The sequence below is a fragment of the Strongylocentrotus purpuratus genome, unplaced genomic scaffold, assembly GCF_000002235.5.
Source record: "Strongylocentrotus purpuratus isolate Spur 01 unplaced genomic scaffold, Spur_5.0 spur5_scaffold_16, whole genome shotgun sequence".
In the NCBI taxonomy this organism is placed as follows: domain Eukaryota; kingdom Metazoa; phylum Echinodermata; class Echinoidea; order Camarodonta; family Strongylocentrotidae; genus Strongylocentrotus; species Strongylocentrotus purpuratus.
The window spans coordinates 18,034,687-18,054,492 of NW_022145601.1; the positions used below are offsets into that span (position 1 = coordinate 18,034,687).

A 19,806-nucleotide genomic window follows, 5' to 3' on the forward strand; every position below is an offset into this window, starting at 1 on the left:
CCCTGGATCCGCGCCTGGTATTACTAGTTCAAATATACGGGGTAAACTTTTGCATCATCTTTCTTTCAATAAAAGTGATGAAACCTTGAAAGGTGATCTTAATATTGGAATTTCCACCTCTGGGCTAATATTCAAATACTCAACTCAAAATGGATAATTATTTAGACGAAGATTTCTTCAGCATTGATGTTGTCTTTTTCTTTAATGTCAATGTGTCAATACTTTTTTCTTAAATTCATGACATTTTGTGCAATATAGAGAAAACTAAAAGAAACCGAACTTGATTACTATTCCCGCTCTGTCTATGTCATTGAAGGGCGGGGATGTCCATTTTGTGATAAAATGCGGTCCGTAGACCTACATCCCTCGGACCATCAGTAATAGCTGAACATAAGACATTGACTGCTCAATATAATATATCTCAATAAATATTAGGATCTTAATTTATACATTTAAAAAAGTTGTTTATATATGTCATAATAATGGTATTCAATCCGCATAGCGAACTGCAGACCTCATGACCTGTCAGCCGTTACCTTTTCCATTCATGACCAATCATCCGCGTCCACTACGCTGCTGTAATATAATCATGATAAATGTGTAACTAGAGACGTGTGTGTGTGTGTGTGTGTAATTGGGTTTTTACAGACGTGTATCAATCAGATATGATTATTTACGTCTGGGGACCGACTTTTAACGTCACCATCCGAAAGACGTGACTCAGTTTCGAACCTGCGTCCTCGGCTGAATCAGTTTGTAACTTCCACTGTTAGCTGTATTACAGGCGCACGCCACAACGCCTAGTTGTAGAGACATAGATGGACGAAAGTCAGTTGAGAGAGGGCAGTAGCTACTCATGAACATAGCGCTTTGAGAAAGATAGTTGTGACACCTGTGCACAAATGCATACGCGAGCCCGGTGATAGACTAAATCAATGAGCCAAGACGTCTCTTTCCAAATGTATTAATTTATTGAATTTTCTCTAAAAAAAGAAGAAAAAAACAATATAGGGTCTAAAGAGAAAATAAGCAGAAGGAAAAGGGATGGAAAGAGAAAGAATCCTAAAAATAGTCATTTATGACATGAAATTGTATGTATATATAAATAATTCATAAAATAGTGTGTGGCAAAAAAAAATCAACTGTAACTGATTGTCAAACAAAATCAAATCAAGAAGAAGAAGAAGAATACTTGTACACTCTTTATGGGGGAGAACTATTTGGAGCTCTTTGAAATACATGTAATTGACCAATCAGATGTGTCTTCCGCTGTCGCGACTTTATCTGAATCAACTGGCTGTTAGTGTCAAAGCACATTAGGGACTTTTAGATTTGCACGCCGACATAGTGGACTGCTACGTGTGACATCCTTTTAAGGCACTGCCAGTGCCTTAAAAGGATGTCACACATAGCAGTCCACGTTCTCGTCGTGCAAATCTAAAAGTCCCTATTTGCTGCGGCGTAGGACAGCGTCGGTACAGGTGTTTATGATGCACCATGTATGAGTAAATAGTGAGTTCACATATAGGGAACATTGCAAATAGTGCAAACACTTACTAACTGATGTATCAATTTCCTTCTCCGGCTTTATTAGCTTAGTAATATCAAACGCAATTCGAAATCAACGTCTCGTGTGAAACGGATGTAACTTCTTAAAAATGAAGCACCGTTTAAGTTGGAGGGGTCAATACGTTTGCCCCCCCCCCCTTATTTTTACACAAGAATTTCACTGACAGGCATTGTGTTAAACATCTGAGGGAATAATAGCTATTTAGGTCCATGCAGTTTGTTGTTGTGTTGTTTTCTGTGTGCTTGGTTGTTTTTTGCAATATACGTTCACATGATGCAAACGTTGTATATCGATGTATTGTAAGCCTGTAAACAAACATTAGTTATTATCATCTTCTTCTTCTTCCTGCTTTATTTCCCTCTTTCTTCCGGCCTCTTAGTCTAGATCTGTTTTCACAATGGAGACACCACGTAGTGTATGCGGTTATATGTTCGCCCTCCTCTTCCTAATGCCTGCGCTATCACTAGGCGCTTCTACCAAGCCCGTTCCAGAGCAGGTGAAATACGTCGGCATCTCCTACGATATCATCAAGGGAAACCCCGAGGGTAACCAAAAGACTGGAGGGGTCGACCCCGGGCTCTTGACGACTCGGCGTGTCTTGAAACTCACCTACGACAACGGGAAAGTGACGGCCGACAACGAGTACCGAGTGCCCGACGAAGTGGATTTCGTGCGACGTAGTAGCTCTTACACGTCGCAAGAGAAGGATACGTTTTACGGAACGAAAAGCTACGCCAAGAAGCTCTCCCATCAGGTGAATGTCGATGGTAAGCTGCTCGTTTTGTAGCCCCATGCAGGCGCGTACGCGGCGGGGGGGGGGGGGGGTTGAGGGTTGAACCCCCTCTCAATTTTGTATCTGTATGATTTTTGATGAACCCCACCCCCCTAAATATATATTTTTTAATATTAAAAAAAAAAAAAAAAAATTGTACCAAAGGGTGACCCCCAATAAGTGACCCTACCCCCCCCCCACCCCCATGAGTCGTTGCGAATTTTTTGGGACCACAACCCCCCCCCTAAATTTGTTTATCTGTATGATTTTTGATGACCCCCCCCCCCTAAATACATTTTTAATAGAAATTAAAAAAAAAAAAAAAAAGTGCTCTTACCCCCCCCCCCCCCCCCCCCCTTGAAAAAATCCTGCGTACGCCACTGGCCCCATGCTATATCGTGAAATACCCGTTTCACATGCTGCATCATTTTGATCGCGCTATTATCTGCGTTAATCAAGCTTTCAATCAAGCTGGCAAAGCTGCGTTTATAGTCGCCAACGCAGTCCTGCGTTAGGCAGATGTCATTTCGTGCTTGATTAGTGGGCATGTTACAAAGGCAATGAAATTCATCAAATCGCAAACAGAGCGTTATCTAGCGAGTTTCTACGTAAATGACGTCACTCAATGGAAGTTTAATTCATTGCGCATTGAGACAGGGGGTGACGACACATGAACGGATGTTTCGTATTTTGTTTAAATAACGGGTGCGGATGGAGGGGATTCGAATAACTTTAAATTCCTTCTTTTCCGTGCCTTGACATTAGGGACTTTTAGAATGAGTGAACGAGAACACGACGAACGCCGACTGATCATGCGTGTCAACGTACTTAACTGCCCATGTTGGCTACAATTAGAAATCTTTTAGATTGCACTCGACGATATGCATGCAGGAAGTAACACAATAAACATCACGGACAAAGAAAGAGGACATTCCTCATTCTACCCTCAACAAAAGAACATCCCTTCACTGCTAATATGTAAATATGTGTAGAACAGGTGCATGTGACACCTGTTCTACACATTTCAGCATGTAAAGGCGCTTTATAAAATAATGTCAATATGTATGTATGTATTGCATGTACTAGATTTAGGAAAATCAAGGTTGACGCATTCTCGATCGCCGACTGAGACCACGTGACGCAGGCGCAGTGCCTTAAAATGACGTCACACGTTGCAGTCAAAGCTCTTGACGTGCAATTCTAAAAGTCCCTATTTACGAGATGGGTAGTTCTATTGAAAACCCGGGCGTCAACACCGTATATGAAGAAGTTAAATTTGCTCAAGCGTGGGTATATAGAGGGCAGCACACGGACGTACGCACGGGAGCGGAATACCTGGCTCAGATCAGTGTTATGTAGCGATCGTGAAGTTGGCTACTCACGAACGACTATATACCCACGCATGAACATCTTTAAGAACGAGTTTATTGTCGATTCTGTCTGTCTGTAAAAGCTGATCATTAACTTTTATGGGGTATCCTGCTATGGTATGCATTTCTAGTCTATTTTGTTTTATATATGGCAATCTACATGACTCAACGAATAGTATAAATCAATAAGTTTTATCTTTTTGTCCCTTTCATTCTCTCTTTTCACTCTTTAGTTGACGTTTCAGCTGTCTTCGCTAGCTTCCAGTTTGCTGCCAGCCATCGTAAGAGAGCTATCCTTACATGTTAATTCTAATGGGGAAGTGGGGGGGGGCGGTCTTGCTATTTGGGGGCGGAATGTTTACAGTTGGGCCCATCGACAATCATTTTGGGATTTAAATTTCTATCCGATATTTTTACTGCGCCCTGGGACGGTTCCAGGATTTTGTAAAAATGGTGGCGCAATTCCGAAGAATTTCCGACAAGCAAAAAAAAAAGGGGGGGGGGGAGGCGACAGCTATTTCCTAAAATCCTCTTACAAGGAATGTATTATTTTGATTGAATCATGGTACGATAAACATATTACAAGGATCACATGATTGAACAAATTCAAGTATTATTCACGATAATACATGTGTTCGAACCGGTTCGTACTTAATGAACTTTAATATTTTTCAGAATTGTGTTAATCTCACAAAATTTTCCTTTGAGAGTTTCAGTTGTTTTCTTTTTTTTACGTGGTAGGCCTATTTCAAATTTATCTACAACATCTTTTTGAAATTCGCAGACCTCATGATCATAATGGAAAGCGACTTATATATGTGTATAGAGATTGTTATAAAACCTACTTCAGAAGTGCTAAAGTCGTCTTAACGTTACAATATGCAGATGATCAGTATTAGAAATATACATACTTCTTTTACATTGACACAAAAATTAATCAAACATTGCTTTGTAGATAAAATAATCATAATTTTTAAAGAAATTGAAAAGCGTATTTATTCAAAGGTGTCAAAATGTATCTTTTATTAACACTTCACATTTTCATGGTTTCAGAATACCAGTCCATCAAGAACGATGAAAATACCAAGGGTTACGTGTACTTCTCAGAGCAAACGATCCAGAACTATGGCAGTATTCGATACCTGGAGGCCCTCGCCAACACTGACGGGTTCGAGCCCAGTCGAGAGTTTCGTGTCGCCGTCTGTGGTCTGCCCACTACCTATGACAAAGCGGCCTACATGACATTCCTCTCTGACTGGGGAACGGTAAGGCTTTCCTCACCTTTAATTAGGATGATGATGATGATGATGATAATGATGATGTTGATAATGACAATGGTCACATCAACAACAACAATGATAATGATAATAATAATAATGTAATAATGATAATGTTAATAATAATAATAATAATAGTAGTAGTAATAATAATAATAATAATAATGATAATAATAATAGTAATACTATTACTACTAATAGTAATAATAGTCATAATATTATTGTTCTTCTAGAACCTAACCGCGCCTGCCTTTGGCATGTTTGGTTAAACATTACACTAGTCTCTCTCCATCCAGGTGGAGGGAATGGATAAATGGTAAATGAACGAGTCAATGATTCACAGCAATACTAATATATATTGATAATTTCGTGTAACCGTCAATAACACATGGCGGCTCAAAGGACCACTGACGCAAAATCAAATGCCAGAATGGTCGATTCCAAAGTGCGTTTTCATTTCCAAAATAAGGAAATACAGACGTAAAACGGACATTCTGAAGCATGACCTTCATAATTCCCCTTTCTTTATAAACGGTTGTTTCTTTTTCTCTTGTTTTACCAATGTAGCACGTCGTGACGGAGGCTCAATTGGGGTCTCGTTCGGGCACAACCTATCGTGAGGACACGTCATCTTTCATCAAAGATTCCACGAGAGATGTAAGTGATTACGTGAACCATAGCTCATCGAGAGAGATAGTTGTGACATGCGCATGCGCGTACGCGTTTATAATTATGTCACGTTTTGGAGTGACCAGCGGGGTGTTTCATAAAACTTGTCATCAGTGACAATTGAAAGTTTTTGTTATAAGCTAGTGAGATCCTTGCTTCTGATTGGTCATTAGTAGATTTGTCACTTATTTTTGTCATTTGTCATTGAAAAAAGAGAAATGGGTCCCTGAACAGTATTTTGCTTAAACGTCTAGAAATTAGTTTGAACCATGATTTATATTCATTGTTTCTCGCACCTTGTCTCGGTCTCTTGTTCTTCAAACAGATGTCCAACAGCGTAAGTGTTGGAGGTAGCTACAAAATCGTCTCTGCATCGTTATCAGTGGATATGGACAGGTTCACCAAGACTGCAGCATCGCAGGAAAAGTTCGGCAAAGTGTACAAAGAGTACACAGTGGGCAGCCTGGAGTATAATGGTACGTGTATTTTTGAAGATGAGGAACAAATCTTAAAGCCATACTTTACTAGAAGCACTATCGCAAAGTGCCCTCTAGGGCCATCCATGTCAACTGTAGTTCGCTGCTTCCCTATAGCTGCGCTGTTCAATGGTTCTTGCGTCTAGTCCTGTGTCTGCGAAGTGGGAACTAAGTATTGTGTTACGCACTGTTGGCCAGTTCACCATGCGATCGCTCCGTCACTCCTTTAAATGTGAAAATAGGGACTTTTAGATTTGTGTGGACTGATACGTGTGACGTCCATTCAAGGCAGTGCATTAAAAGGTCGTCGATCGTAGCAATCTCCATTGTCTTCGTGCGAATCTAAAAGTCTCTAATATAACAATGACATATTCCTTAATTCGAACCTGATTTCTATGGGGCATTAACGTATCGAAATCGCTCCTGAGTTGAATTTTCGAAACTATTTGCGATTGGGTTTAGGGTTCCAAACAACGATAACAACAGCAACAACAACAGTTGCAACAAATTCTCGTGTTGGACTCGTCAATATGACTGTCATCCTCCGAAAGAAGATGAGATCATACTGATCGAAACGTCGGCAACCCAGAGCTCGTACCTGAGCTCACCAGCCCGTTCATTGCTCTTATTCCTTTGAAAAATATCTCAGTGTAACCCTATAACTTTTACCTAAAATTAAGTTCTGTGCGGTAGGAAGTTCATCTTAATATTATATATCGAGTACTTATTGATGAGCTTCGAATATTACTTCCATATGCCAAAATTTTAAGCACTCCTTTTACAAAGTATGAAACGTACGTCTTATTTCTTGTACAAACATGCACTTATATTGAATTTCATATCCTCATTTTATTTGCATCTTCTGTAAGTTGCGAGCAATTAAGCCTTCGAGTGCCATTCACAATTGTAAAAAACATGAATATGAACCATGCATGTCACCGTACCCGTTCGCACTCGTAAACTAATTTGTGCTTTTTTTTCTTCTTTTTCCTCACCAACTTTCTGAATGTCTCCTAGAACCCATCAGCATAGATCTCATAGGGCTCAATGAAGTGTTGGATTCCAAGTTCTGGACCAGACAGACGGACTATGAAACCAGCGGAGATTGCCCAGCCAATTGGCAAAGAGGAACTATCCAAGCAAACATCTTGACAGCTTTCAATGATTATCCATCATACAATGATGTCACTCCTAGTGAAGGTAATATATGCATTTTTAAGCCCCACCACACTAGTTTGGCCAGGAGGGATATGACCTCCATGTATGGTCACTGACAGGTGGTTATCTCATCAAATAACCTCTCAATTAACATAAGAAAAAGAGGTTCATAGAGGACCAATGGTCACCGATTAGGTATTGCTTGCTATATAGAGGGCGCAAGTAGCCAAGTGGTGCAGTGGGGCTTTAAGCTAATACTTTTTCACGTTGTTCACGAGGCATTGTTTGGCTGACGTAAAGAGGTAGGATGTCCAAGCTCTTTGGCTGACGCAAAGAGGTAGGATGTCTAAGCTGTTTGGCTGACGCAAAGAGGTAGGATGTTCAAGCTGTTTGGCTGACGCAAAGAGGTAGGATGTCTAAGCTGTGTGGCTGACGCAAAGAGGTAGGATGTCTAAGCTCTTTGGCTGACGCAAAGAGGTAGGATGTCCAAGCTGTTTGGCTGACGCAAAGAGGTAGGATGTCTAAGCTGTTTGGCTGACGCAAAAAGGTAGGATGTCCAAGCTGTTAGGCTGACGCAAAGAGGTAGGATGTCCAAGCTGTTTGGCTGACGCAAAGAGGTAGGATGTCCAAGCTGTTAGGCTGACGCAAAGAGATGGGATGTCTAAGCTGTTTGGCCGACGCAAAGAGGTAGGATGTCCAACCTGTTTGGCTGACGCAAAGAGGTATGATGTCTAAGCTGTTTGGCTGACGCAAAGAGGTAGAATGTCCAAGCTGTTTAGCTGACGCATGACCGCGTCTGTTGACTGTAGAGTAACACGCCATAGAGAATCATGTAAATACCGAAGAATTAATTCTAATATCTCAGTTAAACGCGACGCGATGATGTAGTCAAGATAAAATAGAGAATAAATTACTGGGGTATACTGCAAAATTATTTTCTTTTGTAAACTTGACTCTGTTCAAGCCGAGGTCCAGCAAAGGGCAAATGTTACCTTTTTGAGCAGATTTGATTCATGTATTCACTTCTCGAATATTGTACTCTGAATCATGTATCATGGCAATGCATGACAAATGTTAATTGATTGGTAACTTGGTTTATGTGAAATTTTGTATGAAATTTGAATCTTATTTGCAGTTTTTGTTTATAAGAGGAAAGAATAAACAAAAGTTTAAACAAAATAAATGTTTCTTCCTTGCGGATTTTGGCAGACATTCCGGTGCACATGACAGTGACATGGCCGGATGGAAAGTACGCCCTTCCAGAGGCGGTGACACTAGCAGGGGATACGTGCCCCAAAACAGCATTTACGTGGGACTTCGGCATGCTATACCAGTTCACAGACAAACCCGCGGCCAATACATGCTCCAAGGGGAATCATTTGACCAACTATTGTGGCAATGAGTCCGTGAGGAGCTACTACTGCGTCAAGTCCACACCAAAAGCTTCATCAAGCTCGTGGTCTTGGATGCCTGGTGTGTACTGCATCTACAAAGTTGGCACAACCTGTCCAGACGGTGAGTCTCATAATGACTATAGTCTAGAATTTGGCCGGTTCTTCATCAAGCCGCCGAAGATGGTGTTATCAACGAGCTCATAATCATGCTGACCAGCCCAGCCTGAGAACCTATTTTATGGTCGGGCATCCTAGTTCAATGATCAAGCTAACTTCGGCTGGTAGCAAGTAAATGGGGGGAGGTAGCGTTTGTGTGGTGGAGATCAAAATTTGATAGGCCTGATTCAAGACTACATAATGACATGCAAAATGAAAAATGGGTGACACTACAGTTATTATTCTATTGCATGGAAATGTACGTGTACCTACAGCTATTAATTTAATAACATGTATCCTTGTACCTTACACTATATGAAAATCTGAATTGCCAGGAGTTTTATGAAGGTGGTTGGTATCCAAAGACTTTAATTGTTCCAGTTGATACTTTCTAGATGCAACTCCGGCCTCCTTTTCCCTTTTTAACACACACTCTCTCTCTCTTTCATTTTCATATTTTAGGGTTCACGGGTGGTAACATCAGATGGAACGATGTAAGTAGAGGGGTTGACCCGGACTATAACACGATGCCCGCGGGGACCTATACCGGTGGACCAACAGAGATCGAGTACTGTTGCCGTGAAGACGGCAGTGCCGCCAACCCAATCATCCTACCAGCGGAAAGCAGCTTTTACCTCATGAAATTCCATGGGGCATGTCAGACGGTAAGTGTCTAGGGTCACCTGACTCTTATTCAAATAGCTGAGGGTTCGAACCCCATCCCGGTACGAACGTCCTTTGAGGGTTCGAATCTCTGCGCGGTGTCCCTTCAAGGTGCCTGCCAAGACCTCACAACATTAGACAGGTAGTAAAGCTGCGATTTCACCTATTTTTCCCCCTCTTATTTCTTCACAGTGGGTCGCGCGCATAACTGGTTCTAGTGTCTTTTATTTTGAAATCCCATTTTATGACGTTGTATGGCGTTTTGCTAAACGTTTTTATATTAAGTTTTCTTCTATAATAATAATAATGAGTTTAATTACCCACGCACGCTTCATCAGCTTCAATGCTGTTCCTCCTGAGGGCCCTGCTATTATTATTACCCCAGCTATTGCCAGGTACCCATTTATACCTGGGTGAAGAGTGGCGAATGTGGATTAATATCTTGCCAACAGACGTTAGTGCCTGGCTGGGATTCGAACCCTCAACCCTTGGATTGAGAGTCAAGTGAACGAACCTCTATACCACGACACGTCCACACCTTCTTTCTAGTTTGGTATACTAGACCTGCCTACCTGGCACTTTAAGCGTTAACTCTTATCCTGCCCCTGGGCTAATCCCTATGGTGCCAGGCCACAAATCCCCCCAGTGCCAAATTTATAACAAGGTAATTGGATTAACGCGATGGTACTGTTAATAGCGCGTGCGAAACACTAGGCACAGTACAATGGGCATGAACAATAACTGCTATTACATCTGCGTGCAATCATGCAAGAAGCAGAGGAGCAGTAGCTTTCAAGCGTGCACAAGGCACTATAACAATAGCGTGCATGCAGCCTCATGGCAGACTGAGTTAATAGACCAGGGGAGAGTTTCACAAAGATTGAGTTTATGTTGGACTTCACTATGGTAGGCTATTCATGCCACTGTTTTACTGGCATTGGTCTCTCAAGGGACGTACAAATCATGGTCACAAATCTACATAATTTACATTTTTTGGATAGTTCTTTATTGAAGGATTTTTTTTATATCTAAAGATCATAACTAAGAGACCAATACAATAGGGAGAGCAACCAGTGGCATGAATGGCCTGCCATATTTAGGTCCAACTTAAGTCCCCTGGCATTTTATTTAAAGTTGGCTCTCCTCACCCAGGGGTTTAATGAGTGCCTGGCAGCATGTATTCCTTGAAAAGGCATGGTGCGCTGATATTCAGTGGCCTCTGTGTCATGAGATATAATATAAGATATTACACTCATATCAGAACAAGGCTTTACAAGTGCAGTCTTAACTTTTTTTCGTGCAGGTACTTGGCATGACTGTAACGGAGGAATCTCTCGAGTGGGCTACCAAGGAAGCCAATCCCATCACGTGGCAGGATGGCGCACATCCTAAACCCGGCAATACGGGCCATAATGTCAAGATCTACTACTGCTTCTACCAGCCAGAAACGGCTGCGAAGAGAGACCTTGGTCCCCTGGCGAAGGATGCAGGTAAAGTGAAGAAAGAACTGGAAGAAGTCAGAGAGCTCGTCAACTTGCTAGAAAATCAGCTCGATCATGGTAAGAGAGTTGCACTTGAGAACAAGGAGACCGAGGCGGAGGATAGGAGTGTTGAGTCTGAGGAGGAGGAGTTAAGGGAAGACGACAAGGAGACCGAGGACGAGGATAGGGGTGTTGAGTTTGAGGAGGAGGAGTTAAGGGAAGACGACATGGCGGGTGAAGACGAAGACAAGAAGTTCGAGGAAATGGTTCGGGCTATGGATCTTGTGCTGCTCCTGCGTGAAATGCGTAAAGTATAGAGGAGGGAAAAGGAAGAGGATACTAGGGGTAAAGACAAAGACAAGAAGTTCAAGGAAATAGTTCGGGCTATGGATCTTGAGCTGATCCTGCGTGAAATAGAGAAGGACTTACTTAAGTTAGGGTAATAAAGTCCAAAGCTCTTTGGAAGCGCATAGAGATGTTATTTCATAACGTATTATGCGCTATACAATAACTGAACTATTATTATTATTATTAATATTATTAATTGCAAAAAGGAAAAGGGGATTTAAAAAACTTCAATTTTTCATGAAAAAGGGTACTTTTTCAAAATCCTGGTGTACGCGTTTAGGGTTATTTTTACGGTTACGTCAGCTTGCTAGGTTACTTTATATAGAATAGATCAAATTTTAAATGTAATTATTTTTTTCAAAGAAAGGACTTATGATGACTGTGCATTAAACCCATCTGGAAGTGTACAGATTGATGTTAATGCTTCTCTATTGAAATAAATGTTTACATCGTGAATTATAATAATAATAATAATAGTTCGTTCATATATATCGCATTTCAGGACCGCAGGCCCTCTCAAAGCGCTATACAGATATGTATTTTTGTTTACATCAGAAGCGCAATTTGATTTATTTTACATTGTCAACAACTTAAAGGGTAATCACTATCGCACTTCAAAATGCTCGAGGGGTTACAATTTTACAATACTTGTTTAGGAGTACACAAAAATCACGCGAAATCCTCATTTAGGGTGTACTTTGGCTTCAGAAGAAATCCTCGTGTAGGGGGTGTTTGGAAAGCCTGTGGTCACGCATGCTTACAGTATTTCTACTAGTTCAGAATCTGGCCTATTTAATTTTGATCTCCACCACACCAACGCAATATGCGACCTCCCCCCACTTACTTGCTGCCAGCCGAAGATGGCGTGATCATTAAATTAGGACGCCCGGCGAAAAGCTGGGCTGGTGAACGTACTAGCATGATTATGAGTTCGTTGATATAAATAACCGACCGGATTCTGGAATATATTTTTACATGATTGAGGCCCCTGAGAAAATGTCTAAAAGGCAACGGCATCATAACTACAAAGAGGATTACGTGTAATCTAGAGGTTGGGCTGACTTAGGCAAATGTGATATACATTGGGCCGATAGGCTTGGACGAGTAGGATCATAATTTATAGATTTGTTGTTGTTGATTTTTTTTTTTTTTTTTTTTTTTGGATTTTGATTTTGATTTTGATTTTGATTTTGATTTTGATTTTGATTTTGATTTTGATTTTGATTTTTTTTTTTTTTTTTTTTTTTTTTTGGGGGGGGGGCTTATAGCATGGGGTAAAGCAAACTATTAGTGGATTTGCATGTAAAAGACTGCTGTGCGGTCTGGTGACTCTAACGATGAATGCATTTTGTAGTGGTTAAGTGGGAACTCTGCCTTTCTGTCTTTCAGTCTTATACATCATAACTATATCAATTTCATTTTAGATTGTAAACGGAATATAGGCCTTATGTACATAGTATACAATCTACATCAATGTGGGGCAACGTATTTTCTTTGGTAAAGGTCTTGTGAAGTGAATTAAAATAAAATGATACTTACCACAAAACTTTGTATGCACTCTTTGAACGTAGGCATATATGGATTGTAATAAAGATAAAGTTAAGTTTGTGTCATATATCGATTACAGTGTAAAATAAAGCCTGGTGGTAATGCGGGGACGGTTGAGTATGAGGTACATAGAAATTGGTATTGAGATCATCAAAATGCTTAGAAATGTATGGAATATTGCTGAAGTTCGCACGCACTGCACACAGAAATATGTAAGTGGGACTCAGCACACATGTGGCATGAAAATTTGGACCACAGTTCACAGCTTTTTCTTTTCACTTTTCAAATTTTAAGGCATTTGAAAAGCAACTTTTTTTTCTTCTTCTATAAACTGACATGAATCGAATGAAAAGGGGTCACAGATTATTGTTCTGCTCGGAATGTATAGTCGGTCTCTTGTCGGTCTCTCGTTGGAGTGACTGAGCTACGAATATTTTTGTCTTTTGTAGTATATTGGTTTCTTTCATGAACAGCTTACCCGAGTATGTATGGTGCAACTATTCTCTATCTGTATAGTATTGGTACGACATATTAAAGTTGACCCAACGCTGGGAGAAAAAAAAGTGTGTAATGAATTATGAGCATTACTATCTGTATAGTATTGGTACGACGTATTAAAGTGGACCCAACGCTGGAAAAAAAAACCCGTGTAATGAATTATGAGCATTATTATTTTGCGTTATCACAACCGATGCTGTTGATGATGGTAAACAGGAGTGGTCCATGAGCCCCCCCCCCCCCCCTCCCCATCCCATCTCTCAACCTCCTTCATTAAACCTCTACCAACGGGTGAAGAATATAGACGTGGGAGAGAGAGGCATATACACAAAGAGAGGCAGAGAGAGGGGGTGGTCGGTGGAAGAGAAAGAATTGAAAGGGAAAAGGGGTATAATGGAACAGCATGATAGAGAAAGAGAGAGAGGGGGGACAGAGAGAAACAGAGCGAGGGAGAGGGGAGAGAGAGAGGGGAGAGAGATAGGGGGCGATATGAAGATAGGTCGGAGAAGAAAGAAAAGAGGAAATGAATGAACAAGATAAAAGGAATTTCTAACTATAACATCAGTACATCAGTGTCCATAGAAACATTGAAACAATGCAAGAATAGCGAGAGAAATAATTGGAATAGAAGTAGAGAGAGGGAGAGAGAGAGAGAGAGAGGGGGGGGGGGGGGGGGGGGTGTGCAAGCGTTGGAGAATGATAAGCACCAGACACGATTCATGACTTCTAGTTGTTTTTGCAATCAAAAATCTATCACAAGCGAACAAGGACAAATATTTATCCCATCATCACGCGCCTCTTTGGCCGAACATTTGGAAAGGGGATAAGGCTCGTGCTTTGTGTACGTGACATTAACTCACTCTAGTGAATGTGGCAATCCTTCGTGATTACTTCATGTTAGTAATATAATATAAGTATTTTACGTTGATGATGTATTAATCATTATCATGATTATTATGTTGTTATTAGTTTGCAACTTTGGAAAAAACATGAAGAAAAATAAAATAAATAAAACAAAAAATAATACTGAAAAACAAAGTAGGCTATATGATTTCAAGATAATCGTAGGATCTAAGTTTTTGCATCCTATCCGATAGACTTAGTAATTCGAAATCGAAGTCTAATACATGCGTATATCACTTTGGACCCTCCGTTTCATGATGTCACCATATGTTGCGGCTACAACTGTGGACAGCCCTTATAATAGTCATTTTACAATTTGCATAATCTACCTGTCATCATTCCCCCCCCTTCTCTCCCCCCCCCCTCTCTCTCTCTCTCTCTCTCTCTCTCTCCTAGCTACCTCCTTTTCCCTCCCCCTCTCTCTTTTTCTTCTTCACGTATTTGTAGTTTTCCGAAATTTCTTACCTTAGTCATTCGGATTGTAAAAACCGAAAATCGCATACATATTATGATATTGGGGTAGATATGTACTTTTAGCATCCGTCTGATTTGAATTTCCAAATGCAATTTAGAGGAAATAATTATTGGCAATACATCACCTTCAGCTAGCTGTTCGACAAGATCAACGATACCGTCTCGTCCGCTCAAGTTACCCCTAGGTGTTGTCGTCATCGTCCTCGCATCCGTAGCCGCCGCATCGACGTCGTCGTCGTCCATCACCTCCGTGTCCGACGAACTCGGTTCGAAGAAACTCGCCAGGTACGCGTCGGTAGGTGTCGGTGGTCGCACATCCTTGGCGTCGGCATATGAAGGGAGATCGACGACCACGGATATGAGCAGGAGAACGAGGAACGACGACAGAGGCTTCCAAGGTTTATCCATCATCATTGCTCTCCTGTTCGATGCGCGCGGAAACCATTTACACTCTCCTCCAGAAAGTCCGTTCATCTTTTGTCGCCTGGACTCGCTCATCATATCTCAATTTTTCTGGAAGCTTTATTTTTATAAAGCGGGAAAAAGCATTGATCAAGGTACGGAATATTCACGCAAAGCAAGATCGTGTCTTGCAGTAGTCCAGTCCTTTGTGTTGCATTTGTTGCAACAGGGACTGCATAACATATATTCACGTTTCTCTGAAAACGTGCGGTTTGGTCTAAACACATGCTGACAACATCAATATGGCGTAGCCAGTTCTTTCACTTAACAATCGAGAAAAGGGGCAGGGGCAGTCGAAGCTAAAACTTAAAAAATGTATACGGAAGAAAAGGTTTATGTTTTAGATTTGGAAATTGCCCAGACATTTTTCAAGGTAGTGAAAAAAAGTCCGTACAAAATTCTCAAAAAAAATAGTTAAGGCCAGGGCAATATTCCCCCTCCCTGCTACCACCCTTTAGCTACGCTGGGGGATGAAATCGAAGTCATCACTTTTTTACTTTCTGTTCCAAAGGACTAGTCAAGGGCACCCGCAGTTCGAAAAGTGGGTTTCGTTTTTTTTTTTCTCCGTAAGGCAGCTGAGAGAAAACTTTACTTTCGCAAATTCGAGTCAATTAAACTTTGACCGGGGATTCTAAAAAGTAACATCGTGTACAGCCATTCACACCGACAAACCGACTCCAAAATTACCGATAATTTAGCAGTTGGGGATGTAACTTTTGTTTGGTCTGCTATCGGTGCTATGTCGGCTTCGAGGTGGCCGGGCCCTCACCAAATAGCGTGATCGAAATTCAGGAACGATGTTATCGATTGCATTTTTTTGCTTATAGGAATTTAGAAAAGTGTTTGAAAAGACCGTTTATTGTGTTGTGAATTCATGTACAATGTAAAAACAAATAATGAAAAAAATATGTGAATACAATCTTAAAGCATGGAGGTTTTTAACGTTTTGTGGGCAATGAAAAATATTCATCCAAAATTTGTGAACGATCAATGGAGAAGAAACATACAACACAACAACATAGACATTAAAGCTAAAACATAATATCGATGGCTTTCAGACCTAGCTGTCATCATCAAATTCATGATCAGGAAAGAGCACCGGAAACTTAAAATCGCCTTTCTGGTGGAGTCACGTTGGCACGAGCCCTTGAAATTAAATTTTCGCAAACAAAGCTCCTCTCCCAAGAGAATGACGTTCGAATTGACCCCTATCAGACAAGGGAGCAAGTATGACTCATTATGCGATTGGAAGATTCCACATCCAAATCCGCTGCATTTAGAACCATTTTTTTTCTTCCAGTAGCGGTGCAAGAGGAGGGTTTGGGGCTTACCTCCCCCTCCCCTCCCAACCCCCCCCCCCCTCCAAAAAAAAAGGTGTGACGTTCCTTTTTGGTCAGCTCTCTGTCCTCGCCTACAACTGACTCAGGCGGACCCCGGTTCGAAAACCTCAGTTACGTCTTTAAGATAGTGACATTTAAGGTCGTTCCCAAGATTAAATATTGATTCTGATTGATTTTTTGATTTTTTTTTTTTTTTTTTAATTTTTTTTTTTACACGTCTGTAAAAAATACACTATAACACACACTTTGGTTTTCATACCAAAGGTCATTGAACCTGCGTGTAACACCCCGGAAGCATTATTATTAATAATAAAAGTGAAAAAGGTTGTGCACATACCGTTCTTTATTGAAGCATAAGATAAAGGAATGTAAAAGTCTTACTAAGTGGAAACAGGAGTTTGACCTTGGCAATATTGTATGGAGTTCGTATTATCTTCTTCCCTTTAATTCAATTGTCGATGTTAACATGAGGTGGTTTCAGTTCAAGTTACTGAATATAATTCTTTATATGAAAGGTGCTTTGTTAAGATTTAAATTAGTTACAGATAACTCATGTACATTCTGTAATAACAGTGTAGAAACGAGTATACATATATGTTGTTACTGTATTCATACAAACGAAATATGGTCTAAACTTGAGTACTGGTTGTCCCGTAATAAATCAAAATAAGTTGTTTGGGTTTCACGGTAATAATAACAGTGCCCTCAACTGTATTATGATTATAGTCAGGAAAGAATTTTTTGCAGCGAAATGCAAACAGTGTTTGCCAGTTTTTGAAAACATAATATCAGTGTTATTATATCATGGAAAAGTATATAAAAGAAATCTGAAAGAACAGAAATTTATGAAAAAGTGGTTACTTGTGTTTCTGATTGTTTATTTCTTCTAAAATCATTTTGCCAACTAAATCTGTGATATATATTTAAAAAAAGGGAACTTCAATTTGTAACTGATATCTATAACTGTATTTTCTTATCATATTTTGATCGGCCAGGAATATTATTTTGAAATTCTGCATGTAAAAATAAATTCTTGTATACATAATAATGTGAATGATACTATTTGATAAAGGATTCCTGTGGAAGGGAAAAAAAACACACACACACGCACACACACACACACACACACATGTAGATACACACATACGGTACAGACGAGACCTACACGAGGACAGTAGATCGAACAAAATATCATGTTACCGAGAAGAAGAAAAAACCAAGAACATCTCCATCTGGGTTCCTTCTGGAGTCAATGTGGCATTCTGAACTGGGTATTAGGGTCAAAAGTATTTTCAAATTGCTTAGGACCCGCCGATCACAATGTCAGGGAACTCTAGCCCCTACAATTCTTGTAATACGCCATCGCCCTTAAAGGCATATCGTGGCAGTAAACACTTACTCCCCTCCCCCCCCCCGAAAAAAATAATCACCCCTACCACCCCGTCGGGCACTTTGCTTACCTTAAACGCCCCCTCCACTGAATATATCAAATTATCAATCCACCCCATCCCACTGGACACTTTGCTTATTTTGAACCAACCTCCCCCTTTCCTGAATATAATGCAGAAAGGGCGAAAGCGGTGCGTGTTGTGACATATGCTAAATCTTATTTGCTCCCAGTTTTTGTTTAAATTTCATATAGTATGCCCTTGAGTACATTACTACTCCTTCAGTCTCAAAGTTGACCCAAATTCAATTCGAGGTAGGAAAAGTACAATTGACTTTTAAAGAATAATCTCTCTCGAAAAGTCCCTCAATTCAAGCTCCCGTTTTTAATCTCTTGTACTTCGATCCCATTATGTGCTTCGCCACATTGTGAGTTGGCCTGGCTTCAGTTTGGGTAGAAAATATGCAATCGGCTTCTAAAGTTAGAATGAAGGAACACACCGAGGAATAGGCCTAGTTTAAAATTCAAGAAATAGTAATTGCCAAAAAAAAATCAAACTTATTATAAACAACTATGGGTTTCACTGATTCCATTTGCTGAAGCTCTCTGGTGTAGAGATAATTTCATAAAGAAATGCAGCCAGTTCATTGTCAGGTATACAATGGCTTTTTGATTATATAAACATAATAACAAACTACATAAACAAAGAGTTTTTACACTCTATTGAACATTTAACGCAATATTGGAAGAACAAAGAAGACTGGACAATTTGCTCGTTATTAACTTACTAATTTCCAAGGGACTAGTATATATTGTGATTTGTTCAGCCCCCCCCCCCCTCCCCCAATCATTATCCTAGAATTTTATGTCATGTTTTCGACATTAATGAGAAATCGGCATCTAAATGTTAAATGGAAATATTCTGAAAGATTATGTGGAAAAAATATATTCTTACTATAATAATTATGTACTCTTGTTTTTGTTTTTGTTGTTGTTCTTGTTGATGTTGTTGTTGAAGTTGTTGTTGTTGTTGTTGTTAACAGCGACATTTCTGTTGCAGGTTTAATATAGTGACATTCACAAATATTGAGGCCATAATCTGAAGTGAGAATCGATAGCCTTCTCCAAATCTGCCAAAACAAACATGTGCATTATCGCTTTGACGATGATACACTGTTTTGGCGGGAAGTTTGCTTCGTCGTCATGGCAACAAATATCTTAGTTGAGTGATGCAGTAGGTTGTTCGTAAGACCCGCAAGATTCCATCTCTTCGTGAAATCGTATCTCTGCCTCCGGATGAAAGGTACAAGCTCGTGCATGGAAACCCTTGGACAGAGAAACGTGAGGAGAGCGGGGAAAGAGTCGAAAGAGGAGAGTAGGAGAGAGGGAGAGAGAGCGAGAGAGAGAGAGAGAGAGAGAGAGAGAGAGGGAGAGAGAGAGAGAGAGAGAGAGAGAGGGGGGGAGAGAGAGATAGGGGCAAAGAATGATGTACGAGCTTCTGTTTGAAAAGTCTAAGACAGAGAAAAAGGAAAGAAGGAAGAGTGGAAAAAATTTGGTTTTGGTTTGATGGTTTGTTTTACCTGACTGCTAAGAAAGCATGTGTATGCTTGTAAGGTAAGCAGTCAGGGACCAACGGACTCCAAGGGAATTGTGAATGAAGATTAATGTCTTACCAAAGGGCTCTAGTGCATCGACTTGCTTTCGAACCCAGGACCCCCAGAAGGGAGTAGAGAGAAAGAGAGAGAGAGAACGAGGGAGGAATGAAAACCCTTGGACAGAGAAACTTGTTACAGAGAGTTGACGAGAGGGAGGGAGGGAGGGAGAAAGAGAGAGAGAGAAAAAAAAAAGGAAGAAGGAGTG

General features: G+C 40.5%; 2 protein-coding genes across 2 annotated transcripts; both read left to right on the forward strand.

Annotated features, from left to right (window-relative positions):
* The first annotated feature begins 1,945 nt into the window (after positions 1 to 1,945).
* Positions 1,946 to 8,453, forward strand: LOC115924692 (macrophage-expressed gene 1 protein-like). Its single transcript, XM_030987437.1, has 7 exons — positions 1,946 to 2,337; positions 3,946 to 3,993; positions 4,766 to 4,977; positions 5,557 to 5,646; positions 5,984 to 6,134; positions 7,152 to 7,334; positions 8,428 to 8,453. The coding sequence occupies exons 1-7, from the start codon at positions 1,968 to 1,970 to the stop codon at positions 8,451 to 8,453; spliced, it is 1,080 nt and encodes a 359-aa protein (XP_030843297.1). The 5' UTR covers positions 1,946 to 1,967.
* A 57-nt stretch (positions 8,454 to 8,510) lies between these two features.
* Positions 8,511 to 11,493, forward strand: LOC115924545. The gene is made up of 3 exons (XM_030986956.1): positions 8,511 to 8,807; positions 9,305 to 9,507; positions 10,809 to 11,493. Exons 1-3 carry the CDS (start codon positions 8,516 to 8,518, stop codon positions 11,301 to 11,303), a joined length of 990 nt encoding a protein of 329 aa, XP_030842816.1. The 5' UTR covers positions 8,511 to 8,515; the 3' UTR covers positions 11,304 to 11,493.
* The last annotated feature ends 8,313 nt before the right edge of the window (positions 11,494 to 19,806 follow it).